Source organism: Hemibagrus wyckioides, linkage group LG06, assembly GCF_019097595.1.
Source record: "Hemibagrus wyckioides isolate EC202008001 linkage group LG06, SWU_Hwy_1.0, whole genome shotgun sequence".
Classification (NCBI taxonomy): Eukaryota; Metazoa; Chordata; class Actinopteri; order Siluriformes; family Bagridae; genus Hemibagrus; species Hemibagrus wyckioides.
The window spans coordinates 6,779,946-6,793,247 of record NC_080715.1 but is presented as its reverse complement, the minus strand read 5'-3'; the positions used below and the strand labels follow the sequence as shown (position 1 = coordinate 6,793,247).

Below are 13,302 nucleotides of genomic sequence, written 5' to 3'. Positions count from 1 at the left end.
AGATGAAACCAGAAACCCATTCAGACATGTGGAGAAGATCTGTGAGGATCTTCTAAACATAGACAGTAACCCAACATGAACTGCAGACTCAGGTCTTTGAGTTTTGGAAATTGTTGCCCTGACATCCCAATATTTTCTTGGTAGCATGTAAATGAAGTTTAATCTTGCAGGTCAATCTCATTATCCTCAGTGAATTCAAGCCAACTGATAGGGGTGTTTACAACAACACTATGGTAAGCCCATTTCTTTTGTGTATCTTTTTGAACATTTTAGAGGAGACAGCTAAGTGCCCCATTTTGTTTAGGTATGAAAACAAACACCTTTGATTATCTAGCATTCCTCTTATCAGTAGGAAAGGAAATCATCCAGCTACAGATGGCCGTGTAACTTGGGTTACATGAACTGCTACAAGCAAGTACATCTACAAAGCCAAAACCTACTCATATTAGTATAATTGTATATTATGATAGCAATCTGGATTGCAATAATTGGATAATATTTAGTTGCCTGGTCAAGAAGATTGTACTGATTTCCTGAAACCCCAGTGAGACACTGTACCAAAAAACACACTGCTTTGTTTGAATGACATGGTACATTGTCTGAATGAACTAAAATTGACTTTTATGGTAACATAAAATGAGTTACAGGTAAAAGTATTTAAACAGGGGCACAATGGCTTGCTGGCTAGCATGTTTTCAAACCTTGTTCCCACTTCCGCCATGTGTGTTGCATGTTCTCCCCGTGCCTCTGGGATTTCCTCTGGGTTCTCTGGATATACATTGTAGGCTGACTGGTATCTCTAAGTGTGTGTAGGATTGCACCCTGTGATAGACTAGCATTATGTCCAAGGTGTACCCTGCCTTGTGCCTTAAGTGCCCTGGGTTCTCTTTGTGTTGGTAGCATTGACATCACTGGATGTCATAGCACACCCTCATGTCACTGATTATTTTCCTGTCATGGCCCACTTAATAGTTCAGTGTTATTGATGTTGATCTTTCAGCTGCTCCCTACGTTTGTGAGGGGTCGCCACAGCGGACCAACTGGTCTTTAAAAGCACAGGTTTTACACCGGATGCCCTTCCTGACACAGCACTCCCATTTTTTTTTTTTAATCCGGGCTGGGGACCGGCACTACATCTAGTGGCTGGGGTCGGGTACTGGCTGGGAACTGAACCCGGGCCTTCCGCATGATAGGCGCATGATAGGTGAGAAACCTACCACTGAGCCACCAGTGCCCTTATTGGAGTGAGCTAGCTCAATGTTATTGCGTTAGACTGTGTTAATACCATACAAGCTCACTCCAGGCCATTTACTATAAATAAAGCAATATAGATTATTGAATTAGCACAATCATTAGGAAAATGGTATTTCATATGTGTGCTGTATACAAAATACCAGAAGAAGTAATGAGCTAAGGATGATTTGTAGGTACTTTTATAAGTATTGTATTATATACAGTCAGCACCATGATTATGAGTGGATGATGACATAATTATATATTTTGAATTGGTGTACAGTTAAGTGCACTGATCTTTAATCTTTTCAGAAGAGATGAGTTGAGTTTTCTTTTTCTAGTGGAATTAGAAGTGAGAAAGAAAAAATAATAATAAATGGAGCAATACATAGAAATTCATTCCTCAGATGGACTCAAAAGGTCAAAACAAACTACATGCTTGATGTCTATCTATGCTATACACATCAGCATCTGCACATCTGTTCAGCATATGAGGTATGGTTAATACAATCTGGATTCCACAAGATCCCCCATTTTATTTACCGTGCTGACTAGAGTACAAATTTTATTAAATTTTTCTGATTCTTGAGAGGAACAATAAGCTAGACTCAACAATCCAACATTGTGGTTTACTGCTCAAAACAGCCTACAGGACAAAATCATACAAAACAGACTGGGAAGGACAGGAAATACCTGCAGACATTTCACATTTCTAGTCATTGATATAACATTTTTCTTTATTCTTTCTGCTTCCTTTTATAACCCTTTTTCCCTACACCAAGCCAAATTTGGATCTGTGCTCTATTCTTGTTCCTTTATTAAAAAAAAAAAAAAAAGTCTGTCAGCAACAACTAAGTTTGGTGTCATTAAGATGGTCATAAAACCAGTTTATTGTCTTGCTTAGCAACGATCTCTGGAGAAACAAAACTGCAAACACTGTTTAAAATGATTAATATGTTAAAAGTATTAGAATGTTAAAACTATTGTATTTATACACTTTTTATTTACAGAATATTTCATGAGGATTGTTTTGTGAACGTGGCTGTAGTTCAATGCGACCACACATGTCTGTGAGTAGATGCTTATGAGAGAGCACTGACAAAAAGGGGTGGAAAATTAGGGTGGTCAGCATTCTTCTTATTTGAAGCTGTGTGTGTGTGTGTGTGAGAGAGAGAGAGAGAGAGAGAGAGAGAGAGAGAGAGAGCACAAAGTTGGGCTGGGTCTGATCACTCCTCAGAGCAGGAAAAGCCTCAGTCTGTCTTCATGGTGCAGCGATAAACTTGGACTCTTTTACCCTCTCTCCCCATTTTTTTTTGCACAAAAGGAGGCTCATGTCTTGGATATAGACATGATGAGCTTTGTGCATTCCAGGATCTTCTTATTTCTGGCTTTATCACTTGCACAAGTACTGTTTGTGAAATGCCAAGACGGAAACAGTGGTAAGTCAAGCAAAGCTGAAAGATGTATTGATATAATTATCTTTATTATTACTATTATATCTTAAGCTCTTTATGAGGAGACTTGTGATGGCATGATTTATCACATAACACGTAACTTTCAATACCACATAAGGAGTTATTTCATTTCTTGGATGTGCCTCATCACAGAATTGTTTTAGAAGAACTCATAAATGACGAAGATGCACAAAATTTTCAGTTTTATCACACTATGCAATTGTATATTTACAACTTTGCATGATAGTTTTCTCTAAGAGAGATGGCTTATCAAACATGTCATGGATTTGAGATCTTCTAGTGAACTGTTAATGAGTGTACTGTTAAAGGCTTTTGCAAAATCCTTGAATGGCAAATTAATTGTAATAATTATCCTCAAACAGTTTCATTTGCTTCTATTTACCAGTCCTGATGTTAAGGTTGACAAGGAATGTGTGATGTGAAATGGAAACATTGCAATTTACAGACTGCAGTGTCGAAGTCTTTACAGTTCTTTGTCGCACCGTTTTTGCTGCCCACATCAAGATCATAATTTCCCCCCAGAACACTCCCCTCACATCTGCACAATGTATTACCAGGGGTGTGAAACTCGTCCTCGAGGACCACAGATTACTCTCTTCTACAATGTTCCTAAATTCAACAAATGACATCCTTAGAAATAAAACAAAGAGGATTAAATATTCTGAATAAGAAAAAATGCTTAAATGATTTATTGTGGCCCTCACTCTTACTTTTAAGTTTTTAAAGGAGCACATCTTCCATCCTAATCTGGGGCAGATGTGAGGGAGGTGCGGGATGAGAACAAGCAAGGGAAGGGAAGAAAGAAAAGAAAAAAAAAAATATGTCTAGGCCCAGAACACCTGAGCACTATTATTTCAGTCACGCTGGGTGTTTTAGTAGATGTGAAACATATGACGTCACTTTTTCCTCTCACTGATGTCATTCAGTCTACCTCAGTTTTTTAAACAGAGGTTTGAACTTTGAGCCTTGAAGATGACATGGCATGATGTATGGATGTGCACAGGAAGTGAAAAGAATGATAAATGTTATTTTTATAGCTAATTGCAATTTTTGGAACTGGAAATAAATATGGCAATAAGCTGTAAAAATGTGCCACCTGGTGGTGAATGACTGTAACAGGGGTCTGTTTGAGAGCTGCCAGTTTACATACAATACATTTTTAAAGAAAAGTCAGATTAAACTAGTCAAGATATTAATAATATTAGAAACAGTCTTTTGGTCTTAAATATATATTCATTTTCTTTTGACGGTGAATAGTTTTGTGTCTGTGAACAGGAGATGAAACAAGATCAGACTAGTTCTTGTTTCTGTGGTGATCTTTTGTGCAAGATAATTTCCTTTAATAGCTCATTCTGACCACGTGGTTGCCTTTAAAAACATTCACCAGTGATTTAAAATCAAGCACGATTATTTTAGCCAGGTGTTTTTCTAACTCTCAACTTAATTCCCTTTAAAACCTCAAAATGTTCCTCCTTTTATTTGCTCAGCACTAACCATAATGGATACTTTCTAAGCCTTATGTGACTGAAGATTTCCAAGTTCAGGTTAATAGAATGTTTTCTGAACATTAATGTCCTATGTCAATCTGTCAAGTTCCGTGGGTGTTTCTTGTAAAGTTTGTAAATGTTTGCACATAAATGTTGCTCAATATCTTTAACTGCACAACCTGGGAACATTGTGTTAGCAACATTCTATTAACATTGCATTTTCTTTTAGCCAGGATGTATTATCTAATACATGCATTTTGCATGTATTCCATTTGGAAATCCTGGTTCAATCACAGGAATTAACAGAGAAGATGATCATTTTTATCTCGGAGCTCTGATGCTGATTGACAGTCTTTGCACATGCAAAAACTTGACACGGGATGCTGCTGATTGTGGATTTGGAGACTTTTTCTTTTAAATCATGCTAATTATAGATCTAGATAAGAGTCATAATGCATGATGCAAGTTGGCGCAAGAAGTAATAAGGTATAATACGAGCTGCTGTATGAGACTTGGGGAAAATGGTGGATAAGAATCAAGTATGATTGCATGCTGCTGAAGAAATGAATACCCAATGAAAGTAAAGTAATGACCACAGCTGCCGTGGAGCTTTTGGACCACAACAGTAACATTTATGTGTTTTGAAGAAAAAGAAATTACAGTTAAAATGTGGTTGTGGGAATCTGGGTTCTTTATAAATGCTGAGAGGACTTTAATGTGGACATGGCGTAGGAGGACTAGGAACAAAATCAAGATGCCTGTTTAAGCATTTACACAGTCTTAATATTATTTAGTTATAATTATATAAAATTATAGGCATGTTATATGCCATGCAACCAGAAAGCTTAATAAGGAACAATTATGCAGAGCTTTTTTTTTTACACGATACATGGCATTTACAATCTCTTCATTAGTCATTCATTATACTTCAGTTCCAGACTTCATCATGAGTCAGGTCATGATGCCCAGAAGTGATTCTGCCTCATGTGGCCAAAGTGGAATTTAATCTGATTGCTTCCAAGAAATTTGTGCAACTGAAAAAGTGCCATGTTACATTTGTTAGTTTGATATCTAAAGCAACAGATGAGTGAGGCAGAACCCAAACCAAACATAGAGCTGAGAGTTTGATGGTTTATATCCTTGTTCAGAAGCCCATCATTGGCCAGCTAGCAGCTCTGGCATTTATCTGAAAGCCTTCCGGTAACTAAGCACAGATCCTTAAGTGCTGAGCCACTGCCACTCCTCCAACAGCAAAGATATTTAATATGAAATACAACTTAAAAGTTTTCACGTGGTGAGTCTGTATTCTAATAATAAAGGATATAAAAAACAACGAAAATCTTAAAAAGGGTCCATCTAGTTAAGTTTCTCAGTTTATGACTGTCATAAAAAACTTTAGGAACAGGCTCAGACACTCCCAACCACACTTTGGATTACAGCTCTGTCTCTTTTATTGGCTCTTTCTCATCTTTAGCTCTTTGCTTACATTGTATGAGAATCCTTTCCATTTCACCCATCTAATACTCACAAAACCACAGAGTCTGTCTAATATTAATACCACTCATAAAGTGGTAAATTTTTGTACAAAGCTGTGTAACATTTGGCACCATCTTAACCATCTTTGTATATATAAGATATCAAGTTCCTAATTTCATCACTTTTTTCCCCTCAAAATTGGTTGCAGTCATTGTTACTTTACAAAAAATAGGCTGTTTTCTAACATAGCTCAGCGTTCAAGTATGCGAACTCAACCAGGTCGGCAACAACGCGCTGATGGAAAACATGTGCTGCATTTTTGAGCAATGACTTGATGACTTGCCTCCTTTTCTTCTACCAGAAAAAAAAAGCTCACCACATTGGAAAACGTGATCTTCAGCTCAGACTGAGTTGGAAAAGCCTTCACGTGTAATCCAGGGTATCTATCCAAACTTACTGCAATACCCCTCAATGTCTGAATGACATGGATGATAGATGTTGATCCTGCTTATGAGGCTGCACTATGGGAACAATTTTTAAAGTAAATACAAAGCAGAGCTAGGGGATGACATCCAGATGTTTGACTGGTTTGCATTGGCAGTAATTAGAAAACAAACGATGGGTGCCAAAACTTTGGGAAGAAGCTACAACACTGAGGTTAAAACATTGTCTCAGAGAACAACAGAAGTTGGGAGAGCATGAGAAATGCAAGCATGTAGTGTCATAGTCAGCTGGATAAAGGGGGGAATTATTGTGGGCTCCTTTATCATTCACAAACCAATCAGCTTTTGCAAATAAACCAGAAACCAATCCTCTGCCCCACCCATGGATATGGAAGAGAGTGATAAATATCTGATTATTCGCGCGCAACCATTTGGGATTATAATGTGCAGAAACAGATGTCCAGAAAGACTTTGCTGAACATGTAAAGGTGGGCAAATGGGGGTGTTAAGCCCCTGTTAGACTGATTCACAAGCTCTGTGTTTACACAGCTGTTTCCATTGATGGATCATTTTTTGCTCCACATAGCCAGCTTGAAGACATCAATGAATGGAGCACCATCATCAAGAATGGTGGAGCAATGATTAATTAATTAATTAATTAACAAATATCAACTAATTAACCTTCTATATTTATTGATTTTAGCAGAACATCTTCTGAATGTTATGGATCTTCAATCTGGGTTAAATCTGTCAGGTTTTCTTAGTGTTCTGAGAATGTTCTTACATAAGACATATACAAGTTCCTACAGTTTTTAACATTTTTAAATATAAGAATGTTAATGCCAATGTAACGTTAATATTAAGGAACTAGGAACTTAGTTTTCAAATAAAATCATGCTTATTCTTCTAAATAAATATTGAAGAACTGCTTCAAATTTTTGTTCAAGTCAAACTAGAACATTCTTAAAGGTAAATTTAGTCAAATTAAGTCAAGTGTATTTATAAAGCACATTTAAAGTGATGAACTTGGAGGCAACATAATAGAGAATTATAGGATTAGAATGATTATAGGATTACAGAATTATAATAGGAATTTATTTTGCCTATTATAATGAACTTTGATTTGAGAAGGAAAAAAATATTTTAAGTATGAAAGTAAAAATGAATGAAAATGAAACTTGTGATTTAGTTTGAAACTTGTGATTTACTTGTGAAGTGATTTAGTTAATGATGGCAAATTAGAATCTTTTTCAACAAGACACAGAGGAGTATGTGAAATGATTAGCTAAAGTGAACTAACTACAACTTTGTTCCTAATCCTTCCAGTGATAGTTAGCATGATAGTGCTGAACGTACAAATTTACCTGAAACCAATTTAAGAAATTAAAGATAAACTAAACACCTTCTTCACACCTTGGTGGTTACCTTAAAGGTGGTTACTTCACACCTTCTGTTGTGTGAACACTCTAATAGAATCGTTAAAAAGATTGATCCATTATTACCTCATATGATTTACAACAATGCAGGAAAGTTAATGCCTAACCTTCTGAATATTGTAGTCTATACTATAATACTTGGATAGCTGTTCTTCAAACTAGCTTTTTTTTCTTTTCTTTTTTTAACTGTATTAATTAACTTTAATAATATAACTAAGAAAAGTGATTGTGCTAGTTGCATCAACATGAGTCAGCAAAGTTGGCATCATTTTTATTCCTTTGTGCAGATTCCTGTACTTGGTTATTTTGTGTTCTGTAGACAGTTTAGGAAATGGTGTCCATTTCCGCTGCTTACGTGGACATGGGCTGTAACTAACAATTATCCCAATGCCTCATGTCCAGTTTTAGGGACAGAGGAGAAATTTCCTGTAACAGATTAGCCAATATGTGGGACATACATGAGTCAGCATTTGTGAAAACATATTGTTGACTTTGGCTAGCTTTGCATCAAGAATGATGGATCCCCAACATAACTAGCATAACCAAGCAGTGCATGCTGTCTTTGGCTGCACTAAGTTTATTTTAATACTTCTTTTTTCAAAATATAAACTTGAAAGGACTAACAGAGAATAATATAATATATAGCAGAGAATATATAATAATAATACAATATATAAGATATGATGAATACAGGGGCTGAATGAAGTTAGTAGCAGGAAATCTCGCACAGCTGATTATCGTCACTGCTATCCTCCATTGTGTCTAGCTAGTCATCATTGGGGTGTTTTAAAATCCAGGGTCCCTGAAACAGGCTTACAATCTTATGCTTATAAAAAAGGTTACAGCAAGAATCCTAAAGCAGTAGTAAATTCTTTACTATTGATTTGAAGAACTCAGAGTGCAAAAAGTGTTCTCTACAAATAGAATCCATTTTAGGAAACCAAGAACCCTTAAGAATCCAGAGAAACAATGAAGAACAGTATTTACCTTAACTCATATATCCACAGGTCCCCTTTGTAGCTAATCCTGGGTTTCCCTGTATTTATTATTTTAATTTCTTCCAATCTGTACTGCTTTGATTTGTCAGTCGAGGAGTCATAGACTGTACCATCATTAAAAATGGTTCAAATAAATATAGCAGATATCCGCAATGTGCATACAGCAAATCAGGGATTTTATAGTGTGGTCTTGGTTCTTGTGGATTTCATGGGAAGTAGATGGCTGTGAATGGTTTACTTTTGTGGATGAGGATATTTTTTTTAATATCCAGCCTCTGTTAAAGTATACTATAAAGCTCATGTGACAGGCAGAAAGTCTGAATTTGCTAGATAAAATGGTGCGTTAAAATGATACAGATCTCGATGGGGTCACGGCTTGTCCAAGGTCGCTTTTTATTTCTGCCAGTTTCTAATAGAAGACAGTTCCGCAGATATCCTTTCCAACAGCATCTGTATGAGGTTAAATATGTTAAACATGTTAAAAACAGGGTATATGTTGATTGTATAATTAGAATAGTAGGTTATAGTACATTTTTTAATTTCTTAAAGTATGCATAATGTTTATATTTACATTTAATATTGTGAAACATCCAAAAGTTAGTTATTAGCAATAGGTTAATAAGCTTTCCACGTTACAGAGAATCTACAGAGACCTCTGTTCTTAAGTTTCCAGTCTCTGAAAAATACAGCTTTACCACCGACTGTTACAAAGTGCTGACTCTGAAGACTTGTTCCAAAAATCCTAAATAAACTTCTCATCGCAGAAGACTTCACCATTTACAACAGTTAAATTTTTAAACATTTTTAAATATGTTTAATAGGAGCATGGGCATGTTTAAGTCGTTACTATAGAAACATTAATCATTAATCATTATTGTTGAAAGAAATTCTGTTTCTGAATTTAGCAACAATGTTGCACCTTTGTAATTATTGGAGTACACATTGGGGGAATCAGAATCAATTTTATTGCCAAGTACTGTGGATTTTACACCTACAAGGAATTTGCCTTGGTGTATTGGGACACAAAAATAAAAAAAAAATTATTAAAATTATTAAATAATTTTAAGCAAGATTAACTGTGTAGAAAACATAGATAAAAAATATACACTGTGTAATAGTACAGTATAATATTCTATAAAAAATGTTTTAGGCTGCTTTCGGTTAACGGTGACAGATCAGATCAATGATTAGTGATCAGAATAAAAGAATTTAGATTAGCATCTTAATTAATTCATTTTTACTTATGAATTCTCTCTTCAAACAAGCTGGGTCTCAAATCCCACGGCAAAACAATAGTCATTCTGGAAGTCCGAAAAAAGCTCAAACAACGCTTTAGAACTGCAGTAAATTAAGTCATCTAAACACTATAACACACTGTGCTTTTTGGAAGGGTAACGAGACTGTGTTGCAAATCATGGACCCATCTCCAGTCCCTCTGCGCCAGACCGGTTTATGTGGAAATGTCTGCATGGTTTAGTAGGTTTTAGGCCAAGGCAGGTTTGATGGTGTTACCGTATGGAAAACAGCACTATGTTGCCATGTGTTTTGGCTAGAGATTTCTGCTGTCCAATAAAACACTCATTTTGTATAAAAGTTGTAAATTACATTTAAGTCCAGTAACACATGGTGCCTTGTTTTTAATTTGACTTGTGTTTTGGCTGAAAGTCAAGAACATGTTTCTAATCAATACAGTCTTTAAATATAAATCAAGAAAGTAATCAGAAAGTTGAGGCTTATGTATTATATTCTGGTTTGGGGAAAACACTTGAAAATGCTTTTATAAGCTATTCTGGACCATGTGGTGTCTTATTAAGGGATTTGGGCTTAATGGCTTTTATTAAAATGCAGTTAAATGTAAATGAGTAGATGCTTTAAATCAGATAAGGTCAGCTACCTCTCACTGATCTTAACTGTATTTATCATAATTGAATCAGTGAAAATAGAGCAGTACTGTTATTATTTATTTATTTATTTATTTATTTATTTATTTATTTATTTATTATTACTATTATTATTATAGATTGATTATTGAGTGGTGCATGTGAGGATCTGCCTTTATTTATTTTTTCTTTAACATCTGTTTAATCACAGACCATATTAGAACAGTAGTTGTTTCTAGTTTACTGTATTCTCATTTATAGTTTTATTGTTTATGTGCAATGTGGCAAAAGAAACGCTAAAAACAAACAAACAACAAACAACAAAAAATCATCTGTCTTCTTGTTAAAGGAGGAGATTTGTCACTTTGTTAGTGAGTTTGTTCTCGCTTTATCTGCCTGCAGGAAATTGCCCTTAGACCGGTATTTCCTGTGGGCAGAGGGATGTTTAATGTCTGGGCCTGAACAGGGATAAAATCCCATGTGCTTTATTTCCCTAATAGTGCAAAGTAATAAAACTGTAATGTAACTGTACATAGTACAATGTTGCTTTGTTCATTACCATTAAGGATAAAGGTCTGAATAAACAGTTACACAAGAAATAACCTAAGACAAATCTATTATAATATTATTAATTTTATAATGAATTATAACTAATGCATAATAGTAATTCCTGCATTATGCTTATAATAAACTATTGAACTTTAAATATTGCTGATAGAAGATCCACTACATTGTGTACATGACTTCCTTTACTCATGATGAACATTCATCTGGATTGATTTTTGACAAAAATGGAAAAATCTCCTGTTGGAAAAAAAATGATGATGTGAAGTTAAAGAGGTAATCCCTTCCATCCGGAATAAGTTTCTCACACAACACAACGCCAAACCAGCTGCTCATGACTACTAGGAGAAGTATGCATAAGCTTAAAAGAGGAGACTATTGCCAGATCATGAAAACAATCAAGCATGATTCTCAACAGCACCATTTTCACATTTTTAAACGCTGTTTCCATGCACAGCAGACTATACTGACTAGTTTGATGAATTAGTGCAAACATTAAAGTTTCCCATTTGGATGAAGGGGCATGTCTTAGCATTTTTTTTACCTGTTTCCAGATTGCAACATTTGTTCAGTGACTTGGCCTTCTAAATCACGTGAACATGCAGAGCTTGCCTACAAAATTCCCAGCATGCAGAACTCAGACAGTTGCTTTTTTTTGGCATGATTTAATTTCCTCAGTGGAATCATGGCACCACTACCTCAAATGTTCACTGTGCAAAACAAAATGGCGTTAAACATTTGGTCAACAATGTCACTCAAAGTACTTTAAAATACAGAAAAGGTAAAGAGGCATATTTTTCTTACTATGCTTCAAAACCAAATACCACTTTTTTAGTTTATATTTTATAATTCTTTTAATATTTATTTATATTTTATTGTATATGTTATTCTTAATTACTACATTATTTCTAATTTAACTTATGACTATTCAGTGCTAAATTATTCAGTGTCAACTACTGTACTTACTTAGATGTACCTTCAATAAGGTCCACTATATTCATTTTCCTTGGTAAAAGTGACAAAAAGTTATAATATATGCTAATATTATAAAAGCATACCATGCCAGTGACATGCAATAGTTCAATCCAGTTCAATCCCTGCATAATGTCTGCTTGACCATAGTGTGTATAAAATGTAAATGTATATAAAATAAAAAGATTTCACACATGTATCACATACCTTCCCTAATACCCCAAACCCCTACCTTCACCACCTAAAAGCTGAGATCATTGACCCAGAGCAAAGCTTTATGGCATGCTCAGGGCCTCTTTAGAGGCCCCTTGATAGTGCTGTGCACTTTCTTAGCCTTCAGAGCACACACCTTGTGTTTAAAATGTGAAAACCAGAGAGCTCGGGCCTGGGCTTGTTTAAAATGGTTTCCTTTTTGTCTCTGCATTCTGTGAGCAAACAGCCACGAGTACCATGTGCTTTTAAAGGGAGAGGACCAAGATGTGCTAATGAAGTGAAGGGGAATCTTTCAGTGCTGCTCAGCTAGGAGTAAATATTTATAAAAAACACCCTCACTTTGGTGCTGAGCCTGAAGAAAGCAAAGTTGTGGCAGAGCAGCTGTGGGGACTCTGCAAGCTGTCACGTACAGGCTTACAGAACAGAGAGGGTGAAAATCATGAGACTGGAAAAAGCACTGCAGGAAATATGGATTCAGTTTATATCCTTAGACTGGAAAGAAATATGCTGCATGTGTTTTATGAAAAGCTAGACTGGACACATTGTAAAATATAAATGTTCACTTCATTATTGTGTCTTTGGTTTCTAAAAAGTGCTCATCTCTGAATATGCTCAAACTGAACGTCATTTCAGCACAACCTTGCTTGCTGTTCATCTTTACTGGTCTACACCAGTATACTGTAATGATTTACTATTTTACTCCAGTACAGGAAGAGTTCCCTTTTGAGTCTGGGTCCTCTGAAGATTTTCTCTTTATGCTGTCTTGGGGAGATTTTACTCATCCCTATCGCCTCTGGCTTGCTAATTAAGGAACCTACATCTGGATTTTTGTAAAGCTTCACTGTGACCATGTCCACTGTTAAAGGCACTATAGAACTGAATTGATTTTCTGGATTTTTCCTCATGTATTTTATGTCAAAACATTGATATTTTCAGACAATAATATATAGACAAAAATGGTTCAATATATAATCACTGGCAGTTTGTCATTGTAATTTATCCTCCAACATCTGTACCATATTTGTATAAAGGGCAACAGTGCAGGCTCTGTAAATATTAATACAAGCCAATGGATCCTAGAATGAAATATTGCCATGTGCAGTCACATGATGATTTTGTTTATAT

General features: G+C 35.5%; 1 protein-coding gene across 1 annotated transcript in view; it reads left to right on the top strand.

Moving 5' to 3' along the window:
- The first annotated feature begins 2,430 nt into the window (after positions 1 to 2,430).
- col5a2a (collagen, type V, alpha 2a) overlaps positions 2,431 to 13,302 on the top strand; it is a 36,781-nt gene continuing 25,909 nt past the window's right edge. Inside the window, exon 1 of the mRNA XM_058392929.1 lies at positions 2,431 to 2,672. Coding sequence (XP_058248912.1) covers positions 2,582 to 2,672 — 91 coding nt within the window. The 5' untranslated portion in view covers positions 2,431 to 2,581. The remainder of the gene's footprint in view (positions 2,673 to 13,302) is intronic.